At 46.5% G+C, this 21,503-nt stretch overlaps 1 protein-coding gene and 2 non-coding genes across 6 annotated transcripts in view; all 3 read right to left on the bottom strand.

Annotated features, from left to right (window-relative positions):
* Positions 1-17,759, bottom strand: part of PXN (paxillin) — a 50,565-nt gene extending 32,806 nt beyond the window's left edge. For 2 of the 4 annotated variants that reach the window (XM_054219642.1, XM_054219645.1), the window contains exon 1: positions 17,661-17,730. In XM_054219642.1, the coding sequence (XP_054075617.1) occupies positions 17,661-17,715 (55 nt within the window). In that variant the 5' untranslated portion in view covers positions 17,716-17,730. Of the gene's footprint in view, positions 1-14,636; positions 14,714-17,660 lie in introns of those variants that run through there. The other 2 variants (XM_054219644.1, XM_054219643.1) reach the window with 2 other exon arrangements.
* Positions 17,760-19,305: 1,546 nt separating this feature from the next.
* Positions 19,306-19,446, bottom strand: LOC128917317 (U4 spliceosomal RNA). Its single transcript, XR_008469252.1, has one exon. It is a non-coding gene; the product is annotated as a U4 spliceosomal RNA (small nuclear RNA).
* Positions 19,447-19,889: 443 nt separating this feature from the next.
* Positions 19,890-20,030, bottom strand: LOC128917318 (U4 spliceosomal RNA). The gene has a single exon (XR_008469253.1). It is a non-coding gene; the product is annotated as a U4 spliceosomal RNA (small nuclear RNA).
* Positions 20,031-21,503: the final 1,473 nt, after the last annotated feature.

Genomic DNA, 21,503 nt, shown 5'->3' with positions numbered 1-21,503 from the left:
AGGAGGGTCAGGAAAAGTTTGTAAGGGGTTTGCAAGTCATAGCACTAGCACATCCTGTGACACAGTGCCTGCAAAAGCAGTAGGCAGAGCTAAACTCACCACTTGTACAATGTTTAAGAGCACAAAGCCAGGTTCTGGTTTACTGAACAGAGAAGTTGGAAATTGCACAAGAAAAGTTTGTGATACATAAAATGCTTCACACAGACCTAACCAGCCTTTATTCAATACTCCAACTCACGACCTCCAGTGATTCAGACCACCATGATTTAAGTACTGCTGCCCTCAGATGATTGTCCCATCCACAAATTACAGCACTAATAGCAGAAGTGGAAGTCACATTTTCAGCCACATTTTTCAGGCACGGCAGTTGACAGCTCCACACCCTACACCTAAACCTCCACATATTTCATTTTATATTGATATAACAGGCTGTGACCTGCCGCAACTATAGGTAGTAACATCTGCAGCCACTGCACCTGAATTCCAATGAGGATCACAAATCAGAATCCTTACCCTAACATTCACACGCCCTTGATAGCACAAAAAGTCACCTACCTTTCAGAAACTGAGAACTAATACGCAGCCCTGAACAGCCCAACATAACATGGCAAGTCCACGTTATTTCAGAATAGAAAGTAAGTCTGACTCTCAGGCCTGCACTAAAAATACTTAAGTTGGAATTTCTCATTCTGAATCTGCAGCCTGCTACAAGCTCCACCTGCTACCAAGCCTTTTGTCAGAATGCTCTCTTTTTGTTAGCAAATAGACTGGTGTTCCAATGGGCAGTTATAGTTAGCCCTATGAAAGATTATGAGGGACAACAATCTGCACAAATTAGAGAGTCTCCATCTCTCTCCCCCTGTGTCAACTGCCAAATTGGAAACAGCTTTGGTCTCCAAGAAGGGTAAGTACGGCCTCTGACAGTCCTCTCCTGGAGTGGCTCTTCTTGTGCAAGATCTATTTCTGATCTCCGCCTGACAACAAATAGATCTTCAGGCATTTCCAGGAAGGCCCAGACAAAGGCATTAGCAAATGGCCAGTATTGACCTAACTGTCTCTGGGAGGGAGGCGGGTTGGCTCAGACAAAAGTAAAGGACATTAGCTCTGTTCAAACTCAGCAACACTCAAACCGATCAAGAGTGAAAGGGCATCGTGGCTAAGTTGGTGGAAGGAACAGACTGGAGTGCGACTAAATGTTTTACACAAGCTACTGAGCAGTTAATGCCAGCTCACTACTGACCTGGGCTGGATTTCAGCCAACATCCTAGGTGGAAAAAACATTTAAAATAAAAATATTAGCCACCAATGCACTAACCTCTTTAGTCCTCTATTTATCCTTATGCGCGCGGAATAGTAACTTAACCCTCCCCATGCATGTCATAAGAATTTTGATTTGCTGCTGGCTTCCCTCAGAAAGTTTCTAGAAACTGGGATGAACATGCAAAAAAGTCCAGCAAGATCTGCTCTCCTCTGCCAAAACAAAACAAAAAAATATTCATTAAAACCAAACAAGCTGCCGCTGAACTGACTCCTCAGGGACCATTTCCCAGGGCCAAGGCCTCCGATCAAAATACCAACTCCCTTGTATTCCTACAGGAAGAGGGGCTCAGCCAAGCCAGCTATCTGAGGAACCAGACCCTTCCTGCTACATCAGCATGCAGCTACTCCACAAGCGCTAGGTCAAAACACAACGTGCATGCACACTGCCATTTTCCAAAACATCTAATAATCTAGTACAAAGGAGACATCCATTAAACAGGGCAAAGAGACACAGGATGCGTACAGAAGCAGCAGAAAACAAGACACTACAGATTTTAAATCACAGCTCTGGTAAAAGGAATAAACAGAAGCTCAGGGTTCGAGACATTTCTAGTCCCTCGGCTGATCAGTCACTCATGGAAATAGTGCCAGTGTGCAGTAGGAGCATCACAGCGCTGAGAAATTTATCATACCCTACAATTTTACTACAGTGGATGCCACTCCAAACCCGTGCTGCTCTATCCAAGTCAGGTACGTCAGGTTGATGCCATATAATTATTATCTTGCCAAAAGTCAGTTTGCCTTCCTTGTGCAATGAAAGGAACGACTCCCTCTACTTGTTGTTCTTCTTCCCTAGCAGCATGTAGAGTTGCTGGGAAAGAAAGTCATCTGTCTCCTCCAGCAAACTAGCTTTCTTCCTTCAGCAGGAAAGTACGCTCTTTAGAGACATGAACTGGGCAATCTGTTCTCATGTCTCCCTAAAAAAAGAGACAGGTAGAGAATGGTAACAACTACGAGGACAGCAGACCAGACTGGAAAACACTGCCATCATCTGTGTGACAGACCCTGCTCGGCCCTGGACTACAGGACTTGGAGAAAAACCGACAAGTGCAGAGGTGTGCGGCACTCAGCTACTAGCAAATAATCCTCTCTGTGCCCACTGAAATGAGGGTAGACAAGGGCATTTTTTAAGCCCTGGCTAGACTGTATTTGGTTGAGATTTGTATAACTGTATGCAGTTGGGTCTGACTTGAACTAAAAATTTTTGTAAGCAGAATTGAGGTTACAATACATGCTAATCCAGTATTGGATAACTCTTCTCAGCAGCTTCTAAGCAGTCGCTTAGTGCCATAAGCAGTGGCAAATCAGAACAGTGTGAACACACAGCAATGGTTTCCAAATCTTTGTGCATCGACACCCCTCATTTGCTTGTGCTCCAGAGCCCTCAGGTGGAAATCACAAGTGTGTAAGTTTGACCACTTAAGAGGACACCTTGCAACAGCTGTAGAAAACTTACCACTTTGAGATCATAATTTGGGAACTGCTGATTCTAAGTCATCTGGGGAAGGAAAACATGTTCCATCAGGGTTTACATGGGAACGGAGCACAGGAGTTCCACTGGACAGTGAGCGCCGTGGAGAGAAGGATACAGTTTCATAAGATGCAGAAAGGCGAATTAACAGTTCACCACTGCCAAAAATGGAGAGGTTTTACTCACTCTTCCAGACGTGTGCTGCTGCCACTTAACTTGTGTCGGCTCTGGCTCTTACAAGACCCCTCTGTGAACCAGTTCAACAGAATATACACAAAGGCAAAAAAATTGACTGTTCTCTTTTGGGTTAGAAAAGAGAGATGAGCACAGCAGTCCGCAAGAAGGAAGAGGTACATCCAAACAGCCAGATGAAGGAGTAGAAAAGGAGTAAGGATGAGTGAAAGTAAAGCCATCCCTGTTTCAGCAGCAGCAAGCCGTTATATTGACTCAACTGCCAGCAGGTCCACCACCTCAGATACCTCAGCATCTCACCTTTGCCACACAGATACCCATAGTCAATAATAAGACTGCTACTGATCCTATCCATCTATACATGTACAAATGGGTTGGGACACAGTCAGAGACAAAATACTGTCAGAGCTTGCATATTCTAAGTTAATTATCTGCCTTTTTAAAAGTAACAAATAGGAAAGCATGTGGACCCTATAACCAATAAAGGGAAGGGTAAGATTTGCATGGTTATGCAAGAATACACATGAAACTTAAGTGAGGAAAAAAATAGCATCTTTTAAACAGTGGAAATCCTATCCAAGCAGCATAAACAGACCTGAATATAGACCCATCTAGGCAAAGTGCCAGTTAAAAAATTTGAGACACGCATAAAGATGATGAAATGAAGGACAGAAATATCAGTATAAATTCTGAATTCATTAAAAGCATTAGAAGCACAAATTCTGCCTGTGAGATGCAGAATGCCCTGGCTACCAGCAAAAGGAGGATTCCAGCAATAGAGAATGGGGACACTAAAGAGACACTGCAATTGTATCCATATTTAGTACAGTCTTATTGAGACATTCCTATCCTGAAGGCTCTTAAATGGGGTATCAGAATACAAACTTGAGATTTTAGTCCTTGAAGAGAATAGTTTTCATTAACTCCAGCAACTTCCCATTCAGTAAGTAACAAGTCCATCTCCCAAGAGCATAAATGCAAAGAGCATTCAACAAATGCAAATCTACCCTTAAAACCCAAGGTATCTCAAGTTTGAAAAGCCTGTGCCTATAAGGAGAAAAAGTCCCAGCAAGTTTCACCCAGCTGCTGGGGATGCCAAATAAAAGGTTAGTATATTGAGATATAAATAAAGACAAGTTAAAAAGACTTGCTGGCTTGACCTGCCAACCACTCTGAGGCGGGTTGTTTCCCTTTTTTTAAAAAAGGAACTTTTGTCAAATGTGGTATGTGGTTTAACTGGCTTGTTAAAAATCCAATTACTAAGAAAGTATACTCTCAAAATGGTGGATTTTTCTTTTTAAGAAGTTTTCATTTCTGCAAGGGTTTTCTGCAACAGAGAGTGGGAGCAGACTTGGAAGCAACACCGAACTCTTTATAAGCCAAAAAGTGTAAGTCATCATCAGCAACTGACTTTACACAAAGCGCTGCCAAAAGCACAATGTAAACTCGCAGAGCAGCGCAGGGGGAAATGACAACAAAATATTTAACATTTTTCAGTCATGTGGATCTTAGTACTACTTATAACTATAATAGGTAGAAAGTTTTAAAATTAAGCTTTCAATCTGATGAGCATTCTACTAAAACTTAAGAGATAACCTGAGTAATTACAGATAGCCGACAAGCAACATCCTTGAATCACAACAAAGTACAAGGGGCCAAGAAGCACATGGTTAAAAATCTGATTAAAGCAGCTTCTGGGAATGAAAGGAGGACAACGTTCCAGAAATGAATGTGGGAACTGGTCCCCCAGCCTACTTTGGGAGATGTGTGTGGCAATTTGATGGAGACGGCTGATGGCTCTAGAGCTCTGCCTTTTTTTTGCCTGTTTTTTTTTTTGTTTTTTTTTTTTTTTTTTTTAGCATTGGCAGAAGAATGTGGCCCAAGAGTTTCACAATGTCATGACAGAGGCCCACAGAAAGAAAGAAAATTGTTAAAGCCAGACAGAAAACTAACATTTTTAGAACTGGAATATATTGTAGGCAGTGGATGGAGAAGAGTTGGAGAATGTTTAAGGTTTTCTTATCTCTTCCTACCGTGAGGAGTTAAATGACCTATCATTCTACCTATCATCTGGCATCATGACAGAAGTACTAGTCACAAGGCTTTTGCTTGTTTCGACACCAGCAAGAGAAATAGTGAGGATTTCTTTTTACCAAGAGCAGTATTAATAAAGCAATTAAATACTTGACAGCTTCTTCATCTCAGTGTCCTGCACAGAAGTTTTTGTTATTAGACAAAAAAATTTTATTTCATCAACCAAAGGCTGTTTTATTCACAAGAGAACTCATGACCACAGAAACCTGCAATTAGAAAAAAAATTACGAAGACCAAGGAGAAAGTAATTTTTGAGAGGTAAAGATGAGTAAGAGACCAATCTCCAGCGCTGACCAAAAATGGAAATGCCAGCAATACTGAAATAGAAGCAGCACGAGAATAAACTTCCCTTTCATAGGTACGTGAAATAAATCCTTCTTCAAATTACTTTCTAAACCAGGGGTTTCAGTATAATCTCTGACTGTTCCTCCACCAATCCTATGACAAAAGTCAACGATCAGAGATAACTGGAGAGAATATTTTGCACTAATCTGCAGAAGTCAAGATTCCCAGCCCCTACATTTCTGCTTCGCTGAAAATTAAGTTGACTTCTTTGTCTTAACTCATCATATTCTTCCCTGCTATACACTGAACTAGGGCATAGTAGAAAATGGATTCATTTTCTTATCAAGTACCTAGATGCATATATATTTTATATGGACATGTACCTACTCACATCACTATCATCCCATTATTGTTGGGTACTTATAGAATTAATCTGATCTGCTTCAGAACCACGCTAGCATTCACAACCCACAGAGAAACAGGGACCAGGCTCTTTCACTTACACACTGAATGTACAAAGACAATCTCCCATGCACGCACAGCAGTGCAACTGCCCCCTCGCTGAGAACAATATTCCACTCCTATCTCTGCGACAAATCCAAGCCTAACTGCTTAAAGCAGCTGGAAAACTGACTAACTCCAACTCGTCGTCCTGTCCCCGTCCCTCCCCACCCCCCCCCCCCAAAAAAAAAAGCTCTTCCTGCCAAGCAAGCACTGAATACGCTGCATTCCATTTCATTAAAACAATTACTCAGAAGCCAGCCAAGAATTACATAAAGCTTCCTCCCTGCACTACCCCCAGCCCCTTCTCTTCAACCCTCCTCCCCAACAGGCAGAGCAAACAGCTTCCCAACTCCGCAAAGACAGGATCACATCAGAGCGATATCACTCTGCAGAAAGTGGCACGAATGCCTCACATTGCACGGGCTATTCCATCCCACACAGAGCATCCTTCAAACTTAAGCAATGCAGAGAACTGCAGCAGATCCAGACTGCCTAGAAGGTCTCTGACTTTCACAGGTACCATGGTGATCTGTTTCATGTAGTTTTCTCCCTCACATTCAACGGTAAAGTAGCATCCAACAAATTAATCCCTTAACCAACTCTTACAGACAAATGAACAATAACCTAGCAGATTTTATCTCTAATTCGCACGGCCAAGGCTTTTAAGCATGATCCCAAGGCAGAAGGTGCTGGAGGCACCAGATTTAAGCAATTAAGAAGTATGGGAGCAGCACGCCAGAGCAGCTGTGCTTGTGAGGCACTGCCCAAGGGAACTGCTCAGCACAGCCAAGTAGCAAATCTCAGATTAAGCACCAGCAGGACAGATTGAAAACTACAAGTTTAGGGTTATAAGAACCTGACTGACAAATTCATCCCAAACTCCACACTGCCACTCCGCAGCTCCCAGCCTGACTGACAGCGCTGAGCTCCTCACATTTCACAGCAGAAATAAAAAGCAGCTTCTTCTGGCCAACACTGCTCACCCACCCACAACACTGAGTTGGCTACTGATAAGAGATTTCATGACGTGGATGAAATGGCATTTCATTCCCTCCCCCAGTGCTACGGCTCTCTGCAGGGATCCTGTCTAACTGCTGGAGCTGCTCGCAGCCAGGCAGAATAGTTCCAGCTGTGTATCACGCTGCCTATCCAGGCCTGCACAGCCCAAGAAAAGTCTCCCACTTAAAACCATAATGAACAGAGGGAGAGCTGCAAACCAGAAGTAATACTCCTGAGCATCTGACTCCTGTGGACCACCTCCGCCCAAAAGGGATCACTTGCTAGCAGCAACAAAAAACCCTAGTCTCAGGGCAGCTGCCAGTGCTGAGGAATGGGGAGCAGCAGACAGAACTAACGGCCAAACACAATGAGCAGCAGAGAAGACCAGCCGTGCCATCATCTTATTCCAACTCATGGGGCACCAGTAACCTCAACCGACCGGCAGTTAGCCTTAGGCTCTTCTGTCTGACCCAGCTGAAATTAGTGGCTCCAACCCAAAAGAAACCTTTTCAGAGAGAAGCCCTGAACTTGTTTAGAACCATGAAAGAGGACAGAACAAGAGAGTATTAAGCCCCCAATCCACAGCAAATCATTTACAGCCCTCCTGCCCATGATTCTTCTACTTCTGGCTTTTTTTGACCCCTCCTGCTCTTAGAAAAACCCAGCCTAATCACAGTCCCTGAACCACCACAAACTTCTCTAGAGCACGAAGTGAAATTCTCTGCTCACCTTGCTCTTTGGGGATGGAAATAAAGCAAGATCCTATCAGGCGTCTAGACAGACACAGGATTAATTCTGTCTGCCAGCTCAATTTTGTGACAAAAACATGGGATTGGTTTATTCCTGGAGACCCCATACAGTCTGATTTATAGCTGAGCTGTTTAAAGCACAATTCCCCATGCAAAGTGTCATTCAGAAAGTTTATTCCCTGGAGCGCCATTTACTTTTTTTGATGTTCTTCACATCATTTGCAAAATGTTAGAGGTTTAAACACATGCAATAAACAGTAAAAAATAAAAAAAAAAAAAACAAGAAATCAAGCTACGCTTCACTGCATGCTGCCAGCCAGAAGTACTCAGTAGCTCACCCAGCAAAGCCATCTACACCAAACTTGCAGATAAGAACACTGTGAGAAGTGGCATGACAAACTGCATTTGAAGACTTCAGACTACCTCATCATCATTTAAATAACTTGAACTAAACTTGTTCACAGTGTAGAGCCAGTCCAGCGCAGGGAAAGAGGAGCCAAGCAACAACAATGCAGGCTGCCTCCCCCTGTGGCCTGCCATAAGTTCTCTTGGAATCTCAGTTTACAGTTGTCTGAAACTGCTTAGATAAATTTCCCATGTAAATTCAGAATAATTACTGTCTGCTACAAGAAAAAGCTGCATTTATATGAGCAGAAGAAGAGCTTACCAGACTCCTAAACAGCACAAACACATAACCTCAGGGACTTAAGTTCCTTTACTGAAACACCAACACCAAACTTGTTCCAGAGCACTCCAGTTGCCATTTCTACTCATTTGCTTCACTAGGATTTAAAAACATACATACACAGAAGAGAAAGCATGGATCTTAACACCAATCAATCAAGGGAGACTGTCCCCAGCCAGCTGGTTTCTGCTGCTCTGGGGCCATTTGCAATGAGAATAAGCACAAATGGGAAAAATAGCTAAGAGTGATATGAGAAAGTCATCACCCATCTCCTATTTTTATGGTATATCTTTAGCACACGACATTCTTTGAATGACTTCACGACGTTCTGTGGTAAAGGGAAAGACTAGAGTAGAACTACTGTGGGGAACTTGGAAGGGAAAGGAAATCTTTTCTGCCTACTCACAGCCTGTCGTAACAGAGAATGAAGCAAGGATGAGCAATCAGAAAGGCAAAGAGGGAACATTAAACAGGGCTGAGAAGGGAATACAAACTTAGAAATCTAATTCAAACTTGCCATTGTAAGCTTTTCCAGCAATGGTGACCGGAGAAGCTTGGTAAAGTTACTCTTCTCATATATTCAGCTGGAAGCTATTTCAGAAACACAAAGATCTCAACAAACATTAACCATCCTTTGCAGGTAAGGAGCTATTATCCCTATTTCACAGGCGGAGAAACAATATGCCTAAACTCAGGGCAAGTTTTTGAGGCTGTGGATAAATGGTTACCTTATGCTAGATTAAACATAAACCACAGCTAAAAGAGGTGGCCTCATCTACTTTCCAGTCCCCTGTCCATGTAAAAAAAATTACTTTCAGAAGAATCAACTTGCTGATCCAGCTAACTGCTCAACAGTTATTGGGGACACAAGGAAGGGAGATGGGGGTGGGGAACACAACACACCTTACAGCAGCCAGCAGTTAAATCAAGTTAAACCAATTTGAAATCACAACTTCCACTTTCTCTCCAATCCATTTAACTTCAACCCAAAATGGAAAGGAATGGTGCCACCCTTGCTTCTACACTGCTCTAGATCTAGTTACCTTGCAACAGAGCAAGACAGTTCAGCTTATTGATCCAACAGCAAATTATTTGTTCAATTTGGGGGAAAGGGCTGGTTTTCCAAAAGATCAGCAATTCACCCTGGAGCCTGATACTCACTAAGTGCGCAGCAAGCATACAAGAGATGGGGAAGCTGGATCTGAAACTGGATGAGATGTGAGGTGAGATTTTACAAATGCTAAAAGAACAGGACCTGAAGGCCTCCACAGTTCCCTACCTAGCATTTTAAAATATAATAGCCTAGTAGTCATGACAACCTGTACTTCCAAGGCTTGTTATTAAACCTAAGTTAGTTAGGACAGGCTAAAGTGAGCAAGAAACGCATTCCCTAAACCTCATCATCTTGTCATAGCCCAGGGAAGCTTCCCACAGACAATGTCTCACTCTCAGGCAGCTGGAGCAGAAGAGCATCTTCATTAACAGCTTCCGCATCAGACAAAAAGGGACACAGAAGATCAGTACACAAAGGGAGGGAGACGCAGTCCGAGACGCAGAGCAGGAAACTGGGACCAGAGATCCTATTCATTCGCACTGATTTTCCACTAGCGCAACACAACTGAATTCAGACTCTGTTCTTGCTTTCTCCAAAGTTGCAGTAGATTCTGGGTATCACAACTAACACATTACACTGATTCAAACAGATTTGTTTTGTGGCCATGGAGAGGCTTTCCCCCCCTTAGTTGCAGATTTAACTTAAGGAATTTATATATGTCTGTTTAGCAGTAGATCAGAAAAACAACTCTGATTTAAGTCGAAGTGCATTGTTATTGCTTGTTCTGCTGCCAGACTTTAGAATTTTATCTGTCATTTCTGTAGTTTCACAAGTTGTTTCATTTAATAAATACACTTCAAGGGGAAAAAGGTGAGGAAAAAAGGGTCTGGAGAAATTGAAGTCCCTGGGAAAAGAAGAACAAGTAGAGAGACAGAATTAAAGATGTATGAGAAGTTACCCATTTCTTTCTCTAGTGGTAGAGATGGTGTCGGAGGATCAATTTTAACCAGGAGGGCAGCTGAACACTTGGGAGAAGTTGACCTCTCCCAGCAAGGGACAAAGGAGCTAAAGACAGCACAGAGTCCAGCCTTTCCGTGGAAATAGAGCAACAAGAAAAGAAGCCTCTCTCTGCATCGCACACTGCTTGAGGCAGAGGACTCCCTGTCTGAGTTGCTCAGGACAATGAAGTCCCTGTTTTACGAGGGGTCAGAACAGCTAAGAAGCTGAAACAAGTCAGAACCCCATTGTGCAGAGTATTAGTTCTGTTTACGGTCTTCTCACCCAGCAGCAGCAATGACTCAGAAACCTAAGCCAGTAGAAAGCCAAGGGACCAAATTACTTTACCAGTGTTTCCCCCTAATACCATTTCCTGGGCGTAGCTAACCATAAGCAATTTCACACTAAATTTTCGGTCAAATGAGACCAAAACCCACTGCATATGACTTTCAAACTGGGGGAACTGAGTCAGAAACAGGCCAGCATGCCCCTCACAAGAGGGACGGACAGCATAGCCCTGCAGAGCACAACAATTTTCCAAATGTTAGGAGAGATGACAGATGGAAACACATGCATCCCCTCCACACTCCCATGAAAAATCAATGGCAAGGTCGCTCCCTTTAAAGTCACTCTTGAGAGGATTAAGCCCTGAAGAGAAGGTGGATTAGGGTTTCTAAAACAGAGGGAAACAACCCTTAAAGTAAAATCTTTTGTGCCACTGAACCTTTGTGCTCAGAATTTTGAAGCCACATTGCCAGGCAAACCTTCTGCTAAAGAAAAATCCTTCCAGAAGCGAGCAAGCACACCTAAAATAAGAGGTTTACAGTATAATTTACATGCACAACTAAAACAGTCATAAATACGTTCTTACTAAACAGAAGTAACTTCTTTGTAAAACATCTTTTACAAGCTCATGAATGCTGTGTTGGTTTTGATTGCAAAATACAGCTAAAAAAATCTGAAGTCTTTTTTTTTTTTTAAAAAAAAACACCACCACAAAACCAAGCAGTAGAAAAGTGAGAATTTCAAAGCCATCAAAAGAAAGCTTCTAAAAGCAACATCATTTCTGTTTGGAGTTACCAAAGCTCAAAAAAAAAAAAAGAAAACAAATAAAAGGTTTTACAGTAGTGTTTGCAAACAACCACTTTCTGAAAAAGGCTGTAAAAAAAATTCAAAGTTAAAAATCAAATAGTATCTGACTAAAGGAAATGTAAAGTTTCCTTTCTCCTACTCCTCTCACCATAAAAATACATGACACTACATGAATTAGGTTTTTTCTTCTGCAGACAGCAGATCCTAATGGATCTGTTCACACATACTACTTGGAGAAGGTAGCACCAACAGAACTGAGAATAGTTCAACATCTAATTCAATATCTCAAATTGTCTGAAGCAAATATGGCAGTTGGTCACTTGCGTGCTCGAAGCACAGCATATAACAACAACATACTGCAAGAGGTGAGAGCCCTGAGTTAAGATTTTCACTCTTTAGGACAAAGTTTTAGTCTCTGTGCCAATTTACAACACCGCAGAATGGCAAACTCATTCAGCAAGCTTCCTGTCAAACTCCAAGCACATCCGCAAAATAAGCTTCCTTAGAGAGAATCGAGGAAGACAATCTGGACAAGTCTGGTCAGCTGCTAGAATTCACCATCTCCTCCCCGCTTCCGACAATGTGCTATTCTAGTTTATACCCAGGCCCAGCACTAAGCATCCTGTGCCACTGAGGCTCCCCCAGCTCAATGGGGTGCACGAGTTCCGCTGCGGAGTTCTGAAAGAGTTTCCTGTGTGAGCTGTGTAACACCACTTCTTCAACACTGGTGGGGAAAAAAAAAGGAACAAAGTTTTTTTCAACTCCAAATGAATCCCCAAAGCAATACAAATCCATTCTCACAGATGTTTCATAACCTCTCCAGCCCAAGCAGCATGAAACTGAGATACTTCTGGACCTCCATTTTACAGTGCACAAGTCCACACTGATCAATTCCACCAGCTCCATGAAGAGACAGGAGATTTTTGATAAATTCAGGGAGTTAAGAACAAGACACACCAACTGGCTCTACGAGGTGTCCCCTCATGCCCAGCAAGGTCCATCAGTCACTAGTCGTTTCTGCACCACACAGATTCAGAAGCATGGTATGGAAATATCTAAGTGGATTTTACGTGACATCAACTCTTGAACCTGCAAGGTGTATTAGCTCAGGCTCAACGCTAAACTACTTTTGGGACAAAACTGGCCCTGGAATCAGTGCAGCTATGTCCACATGGCATCGAGCCCGAACCAACACGCCCTGCCGGACCAGCTTGACTCTGGACAGAGCCAGTGCAGACGTCTGTATCCATGGCACAGTTAATCCACAACTCAGATAATCCACCCATAGATAATGAGGGAAGAAAAACAAACAACTCTCACTTCAGTTCAAAAGTTTGGCGTATTTCAAGGGAGTTGATTCAGCACGGCATTGTTCCCTTATTTATGCATCCCAAGGTGAAGGGCTTTAGAAAAATAAGCGAGTGATTTTGGGGCTAACAATGATCTGCAGACGGAAAATAGCTAGTGTGCCTTTCCGTGGTGAATTCTGTACACCAAAGAAAAGCTCAGAGAGAGAAAAGATCCAACTTCTTTTGTTCAATTGCTTGCTGTTAGATAATCAGATCCTGTCCAGTCTGGAAGACTGCACAAAAATTAAGAAAGTCATGGTGTAATTAAGACTTGATGAAATCAAGTTGCTGAGATAAAGAGTTCTATTTTAAAAAGCAGATCACAACTTTTAACTTTTGGTTGTGCCAACACATTTAACACCTCAGAAGAACAAACCAGACACAAATTCACATCTTTTTCAGAATTTTTTTGCAGGTCACCTCTAATCCTCCCACGGAGGAAAGGAAAAACATGTTGAAACTGCAGTAGCCTATTCAGACAACTGGGAAGTCACACTACCGCTGCTCAAGGAGTGCAACAATTGCAGTGGGCACAGTACAGCTCCCGTGATTTGTTAAAGAGCACAACGATGAGACACCAAACTGGCCCTACACAACACTATCTGTATGCTCACCTTGAAGGGCCACTCAGCAAGTCAATACACAGACTGGGTGAATCCTGTTCTGACTAGCAACGCATTCCTGAACACGATAGAAACTTGCAGTAGGAGCAGCACCAAATCTCCAAGAGATAACCAGGCTGAGGGACATGAGAGACAGTAAACAGAACTTGTCTCCACTTAAAGAAACAATTAACTGTGAGAAGAAGATGCAGTAGAAATTCATTCTGTTTGCACCACCAGCTCCTTCACCTGGGTCAAGGTTCCACTCCCTAAGAACAAATCCTTCATGGTGCACCTTTCACCAGGAAGCCATGCAGCTGATGGACTTCTTGCCCCTTAAGCGTTATCATTAGCCCAATTCAGAGTCTGTTTTCTGAAGGTGTGACCTCCAGCTTTATGCCAGCACTGTAATGTGAGCTTCCAGGTCCAGTAATAAACTGCAATTTTCCTGGAGCATATCTTAACAGAACGTCTGGTTTCTATTAAAGGTAGGATGGAAGTAATGGACTGCAGCCCCTCCCCAGTGTCTGATTTAATCGGTTTCATAAGCGGAACTCAGTCACCCTAATGTCTCACAGAGCATAAGGGATTTTGGTAGATCCACCCCCTTTCCGGCTTGGTACCAAAGGAACTCAAACTCTCTAGATCTTTCCAGTGAGACCAGTTGCCTGACATTTTCCCGCTACGTAGTTTCAGAAGGTTTTGCACACCTGGGGGAAGCCATGGGAGGAGAAAGATGAGCTCGGAGCCCTGTGGCCCGCTGGGCAGGGGCTGTGCCCCGCTTACCACCGAGGGCTCCCCAGTGATCACTCCGTACCCAGGCAAAGTTACCGATCTCGCCCAAGAACAGACTCGAGAGGCTACGGCAGCGGCAGGGGAGGAGGTGTCTGCTGATCCCCGACCACGCTCCACGTTGCTCCCGGGGTAGGGGAGCGAAGGTCGCCTTTCCCGGCCGGGGCAGAGCCGGGACAAACACCGGCGGCCCGGACCGCGGACAGGGGCGGGTGTCGGTGGCCCCAGGGCAGGGCAGCCGAGGGGCCCGGGGGCGGGCGGCGGCGCGGCGAGCCAGGAGGCCCTGCGCGGTCCGCGGGGAGCGACACGTCCCCGGGCGCCGGCAGGCCCGGCCCGAGCCCCACGGCGCGGAGGGGCGCAGCGTGGCCGCGGCCACCGCCGGGGGCTGCCCGCGGCGCTGAAGGGCGGTGTCCTCCCCCAGCCGCGGGGAGGCAGTGGGCCTCGGGACTCACCCAAGTCGTCCATGGTGCCGCCGTGCCCGGTGCCGCCGCCGCCCGCCTCGCCGCCTCGCAGCCTCGCAACTTTCCCGGCCCGCCCCCGCGCGCGCCCGCCGCCCGCGCGCGCCCCCGCCGCGCCGCGCCCGCCCGGCTCTGCCCCCTGGCGGCGGCAGCCGCCACCCCGCCGGGCCGGTCCCGGGCGGGGGGACGCGGCGGACCGCCTTCCCCGGTACCGATGCGCAGGCCCGGGACGGGGAAAGCGCCCCGGGAAACGCTGGGCGGGGACCGCGGCGCCCAGAGCTACCGCCCGCCCGCCCGCGGGCCTGGCTGCGGGGCTCCGTCCCCAGGGCAAAGCCGGCCCGCCCGCCCGGGGCACCGGCCTGCGAGCTCGCCCAGCTCCGAGGCTGCCCAGACCCTGTCCCCTCTTCACCCGAGGAGCAGGACCCTCCCTGGGTCCTCCAGCATTCGGGCCGGGCTCGGCTGCGGTGCTGCTGCCCGGGGGGAGCCCCGCACACCAACACTCCCCACCCCAAAAGCCTTCAAACAAATTGACATTTCTGCATCCCAGATGCACCCGATCCACAGGGAAAGCCTGAGCAGGTGAAACCTTTCCTGAACAATTTTCCACAAGCCGTTGCCACCAGAAAGGGAAGCCACCAACCACTTCTTTGCTCTGTTTAAAAACCCTAACAGCCCTGCTGGATTTATCATGTGATAGCGCGTCTTGAACCACCATTTCCCACTTTCTTTTCATTTCAAATCGCTCCTAAACCACACTTCAATGCGCCAAAGTCCTTGGCCTTGCCCGAACCACAGAGCAGCTCCACCCTCCTCAGAGTGTTTACTCCACCATCGCACTCCAGCCAAGTCGACATGGCAGGAAAAACAGTTGCTCAGCCCCAGCGCTCAGCTCCTAATCTGATGAGAGATACACTGAAAACTATCAGTGTGGGAAAAGCTAAGGATTCAGGAAACATGACTCTGGTAGCACTTTTCCTTACAAAATTACTATGCAGTCAGAGAATGTTCTCAGAGCTGAACAGCACATGTCGTGTTGTTGAGACGAGATTACAGGATTGCATTTTCATAAAAACAGCAACCATGAGGTCACTCCCGAGCAATCTCCCATGCTTTATTTTTCACTCTCTAGGCACAAACACACCCAATTTCCCCAGCTAACACAATTCAGCAGACATCATTATTTCCTGTGTTAAGACACGCTATAATGAGAACTATCACTAGGGGGGCTGGGAAATATCCCCTCCCTAGTCCCAGCCTATGCTTGCGAATAATCAACGGCCTCCAGGAAATTCATTCCAGGTTTAACTCCAAATCTAGGACTGCTCAGAAAATTACACTCTTACCGAGATCTAAGTACAATACAAACATAAACTACAAACCGTGTGCTTCACCATCAGTGCCAAGAATCTTGCCTGACACCCCCCTTACTGGTCCCTGAGCAAAATTTAAAATATTATTTGAAGGGATTGTTACATTTTCTCAAAACCTACCACTGGCTGTACAGTGATGACTTTAGGATGTGATCCCTCAGGTGGAGCAACATAAAGCACTAGCATTTGCTAGTAGCATGGTGGACCTAAGGTCATCAGAAACGTGTCCTTTCCTGGGACCTGTATGTTTCTTCTAGTATCTGACTTCACTTGTGTTGTATTTTTCCCTCGGCATAAATGAAGTGCCCACTGCGCTCTGTTCATACTGTAGCCTGCTATGCAATTCTTACCTTCAGCTCCCTACAGCGGCCTTTAGGAGTCTGGAAGTGAGCACAAATCAAGAAGGCAGTTTCTACTCTGTCTCAGGGCTGAAATTAACATGTCAGCGCATCAATTAAGGTTGCGCCCACAAGAAATAGGTTGTGTCCAAGCTGCTCAGTGTAAAAAAAAGACAAGTCATTGCCTCTAAAGCTTTGCTTACAGCTTCAGCGCTGCCATGAAAGGGTAGTGAGGTGGAAAGGCAGTGTCACATGAGTGATTCTATCCTCTAGTAATACAGCTTTTAAAACCAATCTTATTCACATTCCACTCCTCATAGCCAGGTGCTGTTCATAACTGAATTCATTTTCACATGCTAACATTTCTTACTTAAAAATGTCTGTCCCTTACCCCTCCCACCATAGCCTAAGGAGTAGCCGCAGGTTAAAACCCAAGCTGTTAAGACAACTGCTTAGTGGTGTAGGCTCAAGCTAAACTCACTCAAACAACGTTCACCCTCTCCTGTCCTTCTTAACGACCTGGAACTCCTGTTTGTTCATCATCTACTTGCTTTTGCCTCTGAAACTCTCACTGACTCACGAACACCTGCTTGCTGCTCAACCGCCATTCTTATGCAGCTGCCAGCAGAAGCAGCTGCAGTTCCCCGGTGACAGCCACCTCCAGCAAACTCTTTCCCACCAGAACAGTGTGTCCAGAGGCTGCTGGTGGGGCTGAGGGGGAAGTGACACTAAGAGAAGCTACATCCCTCATAACTGCTGCCGGATGGGAAGCGCTAGGGAATGAAGGTAATGCATCAGAGAAATACATGGGGCTTCCTCTCATGTTGTGCCCTGTGACTAAGACACATTATGACTCGACTTATCTTTCACAGGTGTGACAAGGAGTTATTGTGCCCATTTACAGATGGAAAACAGGGCTGGGAGCTGGAAATAAAGTCAGCCAATGAGTCAATATCAACCTAATGTCAGACTTCAGGACCTCCTGGCTCCACACAACCCAAGTGTTCAGAGTGCTTGCTCAAGGCATCTTTCCCTCTTGCCAAGCATCATTTACCAGTTATATACCAGCTCCATAGCTGTTGCTTGACCCACTGACCTCCACACACTTGACACTCAGACTGGATGGATTAACTGTCCGCCTGTCCCCTTCAGGGCTGTAATCTCAGACTGCCTGCCAAACAGAGGAGCTACCCAAACTCATTTCATAATACCTCCTATGAAAGACACCGTTATTTACAGCAGACTAAATCTATGTCAGAGAAGAACAGATACGAAGCTACTCTAACATTTAAGGCACGTTTAGAGCTTACCCGTATACTTTCCAGAGAGTGACTTGAAATTGCAGAGCGATGACAATGACTTCATTGCGGTGTGTGTCCTCTGTGCTGTGCCCCATGGACATCGATGCAAGGGGATGTAGCTCCTTCTTCAGGTGAATGCATAAAAGAAAAATTCAAGCAGAGCTTTAGGCTTACGGCAATGGCAGTAAATCTCAACGTGCAACTTCCCCATTCAAGGTCCAACTTCACGTTTGTTGAAAGCATCTATTACAGCAAAACGAACAAACGTGGTTTCTAGCATAAAATGTAGGACATGACTTTGCAATGCAGAATGAAAGCACCATGCCAGTGTATTATCACAGACAGTTTTGGCAGAAGAGACGAGAAACAATCAAGTGATAAAACCAATACTTATCAACACAGTTTATATAAATCAAGCAATTACATGAAGTGTATTACACACTGTGAACTACATATGCTTTTGGTGTTTATCAGTGTGGCTTATTCTGACAAAAGGGTTATGGCACCCCTATGCTTCAGGTTTTGATTTCAAATTGATATTGCTAGCAATGAAGTGCAAATGAAGGGAAAATGAAATCTAGATTTCACTGTCACTTTGGTCACACTTTGGTGTATAACAGCAGAGCACAGCTGAATCTTACAAATAAACCTGATAAAGATGGAACATTAATGTTCACTACTAAGTTTTCTACTCTGCCTAGTTATAGTTTAAAACAGCTGCCTAGCTCAGGGTCTTACCAGCAGGGTAAGAGCATCTGGATGGCACACACGACCACAGAGAACTTCAGTGGTAACCTGTCAGCAGTATAAGCTCCCTAATTCATACAAAGGGACAGAGGGCAGCTGCTTCCAGCTCTGGCGGAGGTTCAGCCCAGGGAGCTGGTGTGCGATGATCATTAGTCTCCCTCCACATGGTCTACTCGTGTTAAATAAGACAACAGCTGCAACTTAGAAATGGATGGAGTTTACTTAACATAAAGTAGCATTTTACACCAAACTCAGCAGCTGCTTTTTTTACAGAGTAAAGGCTTATGATTCTTTTGTTCCTTTCACAAAAAAAGGAGGTTTGGGGTTTTTTGGGTTGTTCTTTTTTTTTTCTTTTTTTTTGGGGGGGGGGGCATGGTGTGGGTTTTTTAAGCCAATGATGCCAATAGATATACATTATCAAACCCACAAAAAATGCAGGTTATGGTACTGTGCACTGAAAGCTGTTCCCTAATTGGTTTTGGAGCACTTCTGGAATCAAGCACAATTCAGGCTGCCAGTCCCCCTCACTTGCTCCAGGAATGCCAGCCATCCCCTCGCTGCCTAAGCCACCTAGATCCTCCTCAAGGGATCCGCCCCAGCGAGAGCCACACGAGCAATGCTTCTCCAGTACCCCAGTCCCTCCACTTCCATTTTCACGGGCCGCTTCCTCCTTTAGCAGCTTTGATAGAAAAAGGCAAGTACGGAGCTTTTAATGCAAACGCGCCCTCAATTTATTAAACCATGTTTTTGGCAAGTGCAGGCACCGGCAGCGACGGGAGAGAACAAAACTTGTATCTCCTCAGTATAAACCTCGGTATTTCACCTAAAGGTACAAGATCAACCACAACCCTGCACGAGGCTTGTTAAACTCTTCCGTTTTCCATCTATTTTTCACACCAAAATTCAGTCTCCGTAGAGACTGTCAAAAATTGCCAATGCCGACTATATTTCAAGTCGTCATGGCGGGGTATTGGGAAAAGTTTTCAATTAGCAATAATCGCGCCTCGGATTAACCTCATTGGCTACGATACTGCCACTGCGCAAAGCTGACCACCTCCTCCCGCCACCGCCACCCCTCGCCCTGGGGCCGCCCTTTAGGTCGGGGCGAGCCCCCCTGCCCGCCCGCGGCCCCCCCCCGCGGTTCCCTGGCACCGGTCCCCGGCCGCCGCCCCGTCCCCCGCGCCCCCGGCGGGAGGGGGTACGCCGTTTTCCCCCCCCTCCGTGCTGAAATGGCGGGATGGCCGCGAAGCTTGCTGGGAAGGAGTATGCAAAGTAGGCGTGACGTCAGCCAGGCAGCTCCCGCTGAATGAGAGGGTCCCCCAGCGGCAGCCCGTCACAGGGACACCCCGCCCGCCTGGGGTCCCCCCGCGGCGGTGAGCCCCAGCCCAGCCCGAGTCGTTTTCCGCTACCCTGCTTTGAGATAAGACCGAGCCCACCCAGCTTGGTGCTGCGGTCTCTCTCGTTAATCTGCCGTTAACCACGTGTAACCAGCCTCCGAAGAGGCTCTCAAAAATTGCCAATGCCGACTGTATTTCAAGTCGTCATGGCGGGGTATTGGGAAAAGTTTTCAACTAGCAATAATCGCGCCTCGGATTAACCTCATAGGCTACGATACTGCCACTGCGCAAAGCTGCCCAATAGCTCCCCCCTCCCGGTGCCCGCCGCCACCGCCCCGCCGCCGCGGTCAGAGCGCGCCGGCGCACCCTGGCGTCTCCGCCGGCCCGCGCCGCCGCGCGCCCCCCGCGCTGCCGCCGGGGCCGGTGTTGGGGGAAGTTACCGAAGGAGGCAAGGTTACCGGAGGCGGGGGGACACGGCGGCGGGGCACGCGGGGGGTGCCGGGAGGGCGCTATGGTAATGAGCGCCGGGGAAAGGGCCGTCCCGCCGCCCAGGGCCCGTCCTGGGGGCGGGGGGTGAGTTGGCCAAAAATATCTAACAGCATAAGGGTCATTTACACTCACGGAATTGCCAAAAAAAAAGAGGGTCGTGCCCTACAGCTCGGCAGGGACCGGGCGCCGAGCAAGGGGTGCGCTTCTGCCTTGTGATCCCAAAGTTACACAGTGCTGTATCCGAGCTCCAGCTCTTCTGGGCTTCAAAGTTACTGTAAAAGGCGAGAAAAAAAATGTTTTGGCCTAATGAGCAAGAGCTGTTTGGAGAATGCATTTGAAAAGCAGCCCAAATTATTAGAAAGAGCCCCTTGTGTGTAAAATAGGTGAACAGCTAGTACTAGCCTGCTACTGTGCAGCAGTCTGGACCTCCTCTGATTGATTTGTTCCTCAAAAAAATAAGACTCCTTTGAAAAAAAACCCAAATCCCTTATTGCCAGGTAATTGTCGAGACTGCCGCCTGCACCAGGCAAAGCAGCACCCCAGCTCCTGGTGGGGAGCACGGGGTAGGCAGCAGGCAGGTCACCACAGACCCGGGGTTGAAAACTACCTGCGTGGTGTCAGCTCTGCAAAGCACCGCGGGCCACGGGCACACAAGGACTCAAAGAAGCCACCACCACTAGCCACCTCTGCCCGCTCCAGGCTTAGAAAGGAGGATCTGTTGGATCAACTGGAAAAAGCCAGAAGAAATCCCCGCCGCTAACAAGGCACTAAGGTGGGAGCAATCAGTGCTGTTCTGCAAAGATGGGCTGAGCAGATCCACCAGCACATTCCTGCTGCAAGGTGGTCCCTCCACCCCAGCACTCCTAGTTCCCCTTCTGCCAGCTGCCAGGTTTCACTGGGTCAGCTCACCAGGCCAGCAGAAACCCACCTCCAGCAGAGCGGTAACGGGTAAGGATGAGATAGACTGAACCCCAGCAGGAGTCACTGAACTGCACAACTGATACAAGCCCTTTGGTGGCAAAGAATTCAATCCTGAAGTGGCCAAGCGTGTCTGACTGTGCCCCGGGAGAGGTCCAGCCAGACCAAAGAAACAACCACCCTCTCATTTGTCATCCATGCCTCCTCCAAAAGCTGTGCAGAGATCTCTTGTCCCAGACTGACCTCTTGGGTTCTATCTGGCCACATTAACTGCAGCACAATGCATCAGATTTTCATTATTTGTCCATCCGTGCTGCCACAGGCCTTTCCACATCTCCAAAATGTTTTTCCTGTCATCCCA

This window comes from Rissa tridactyla, chromosome 13, assembly GCF_028500815.1.
Source record: "Rissa tridactyla isolate bRisTri1 chromosome 13, bRisTri1.patW.cur.20221130, whole genome shotgun sequence".
NCBI lineage: Eukaryota > Metazoa > Chordata > Aves > Charadriiformes > Laridae > Rissa > Rissa tridactyla.
Note: the sequence above shows the minus strand (reverse complement) of the source record. Positions and strands in the feature narration are given on the sequence as shown.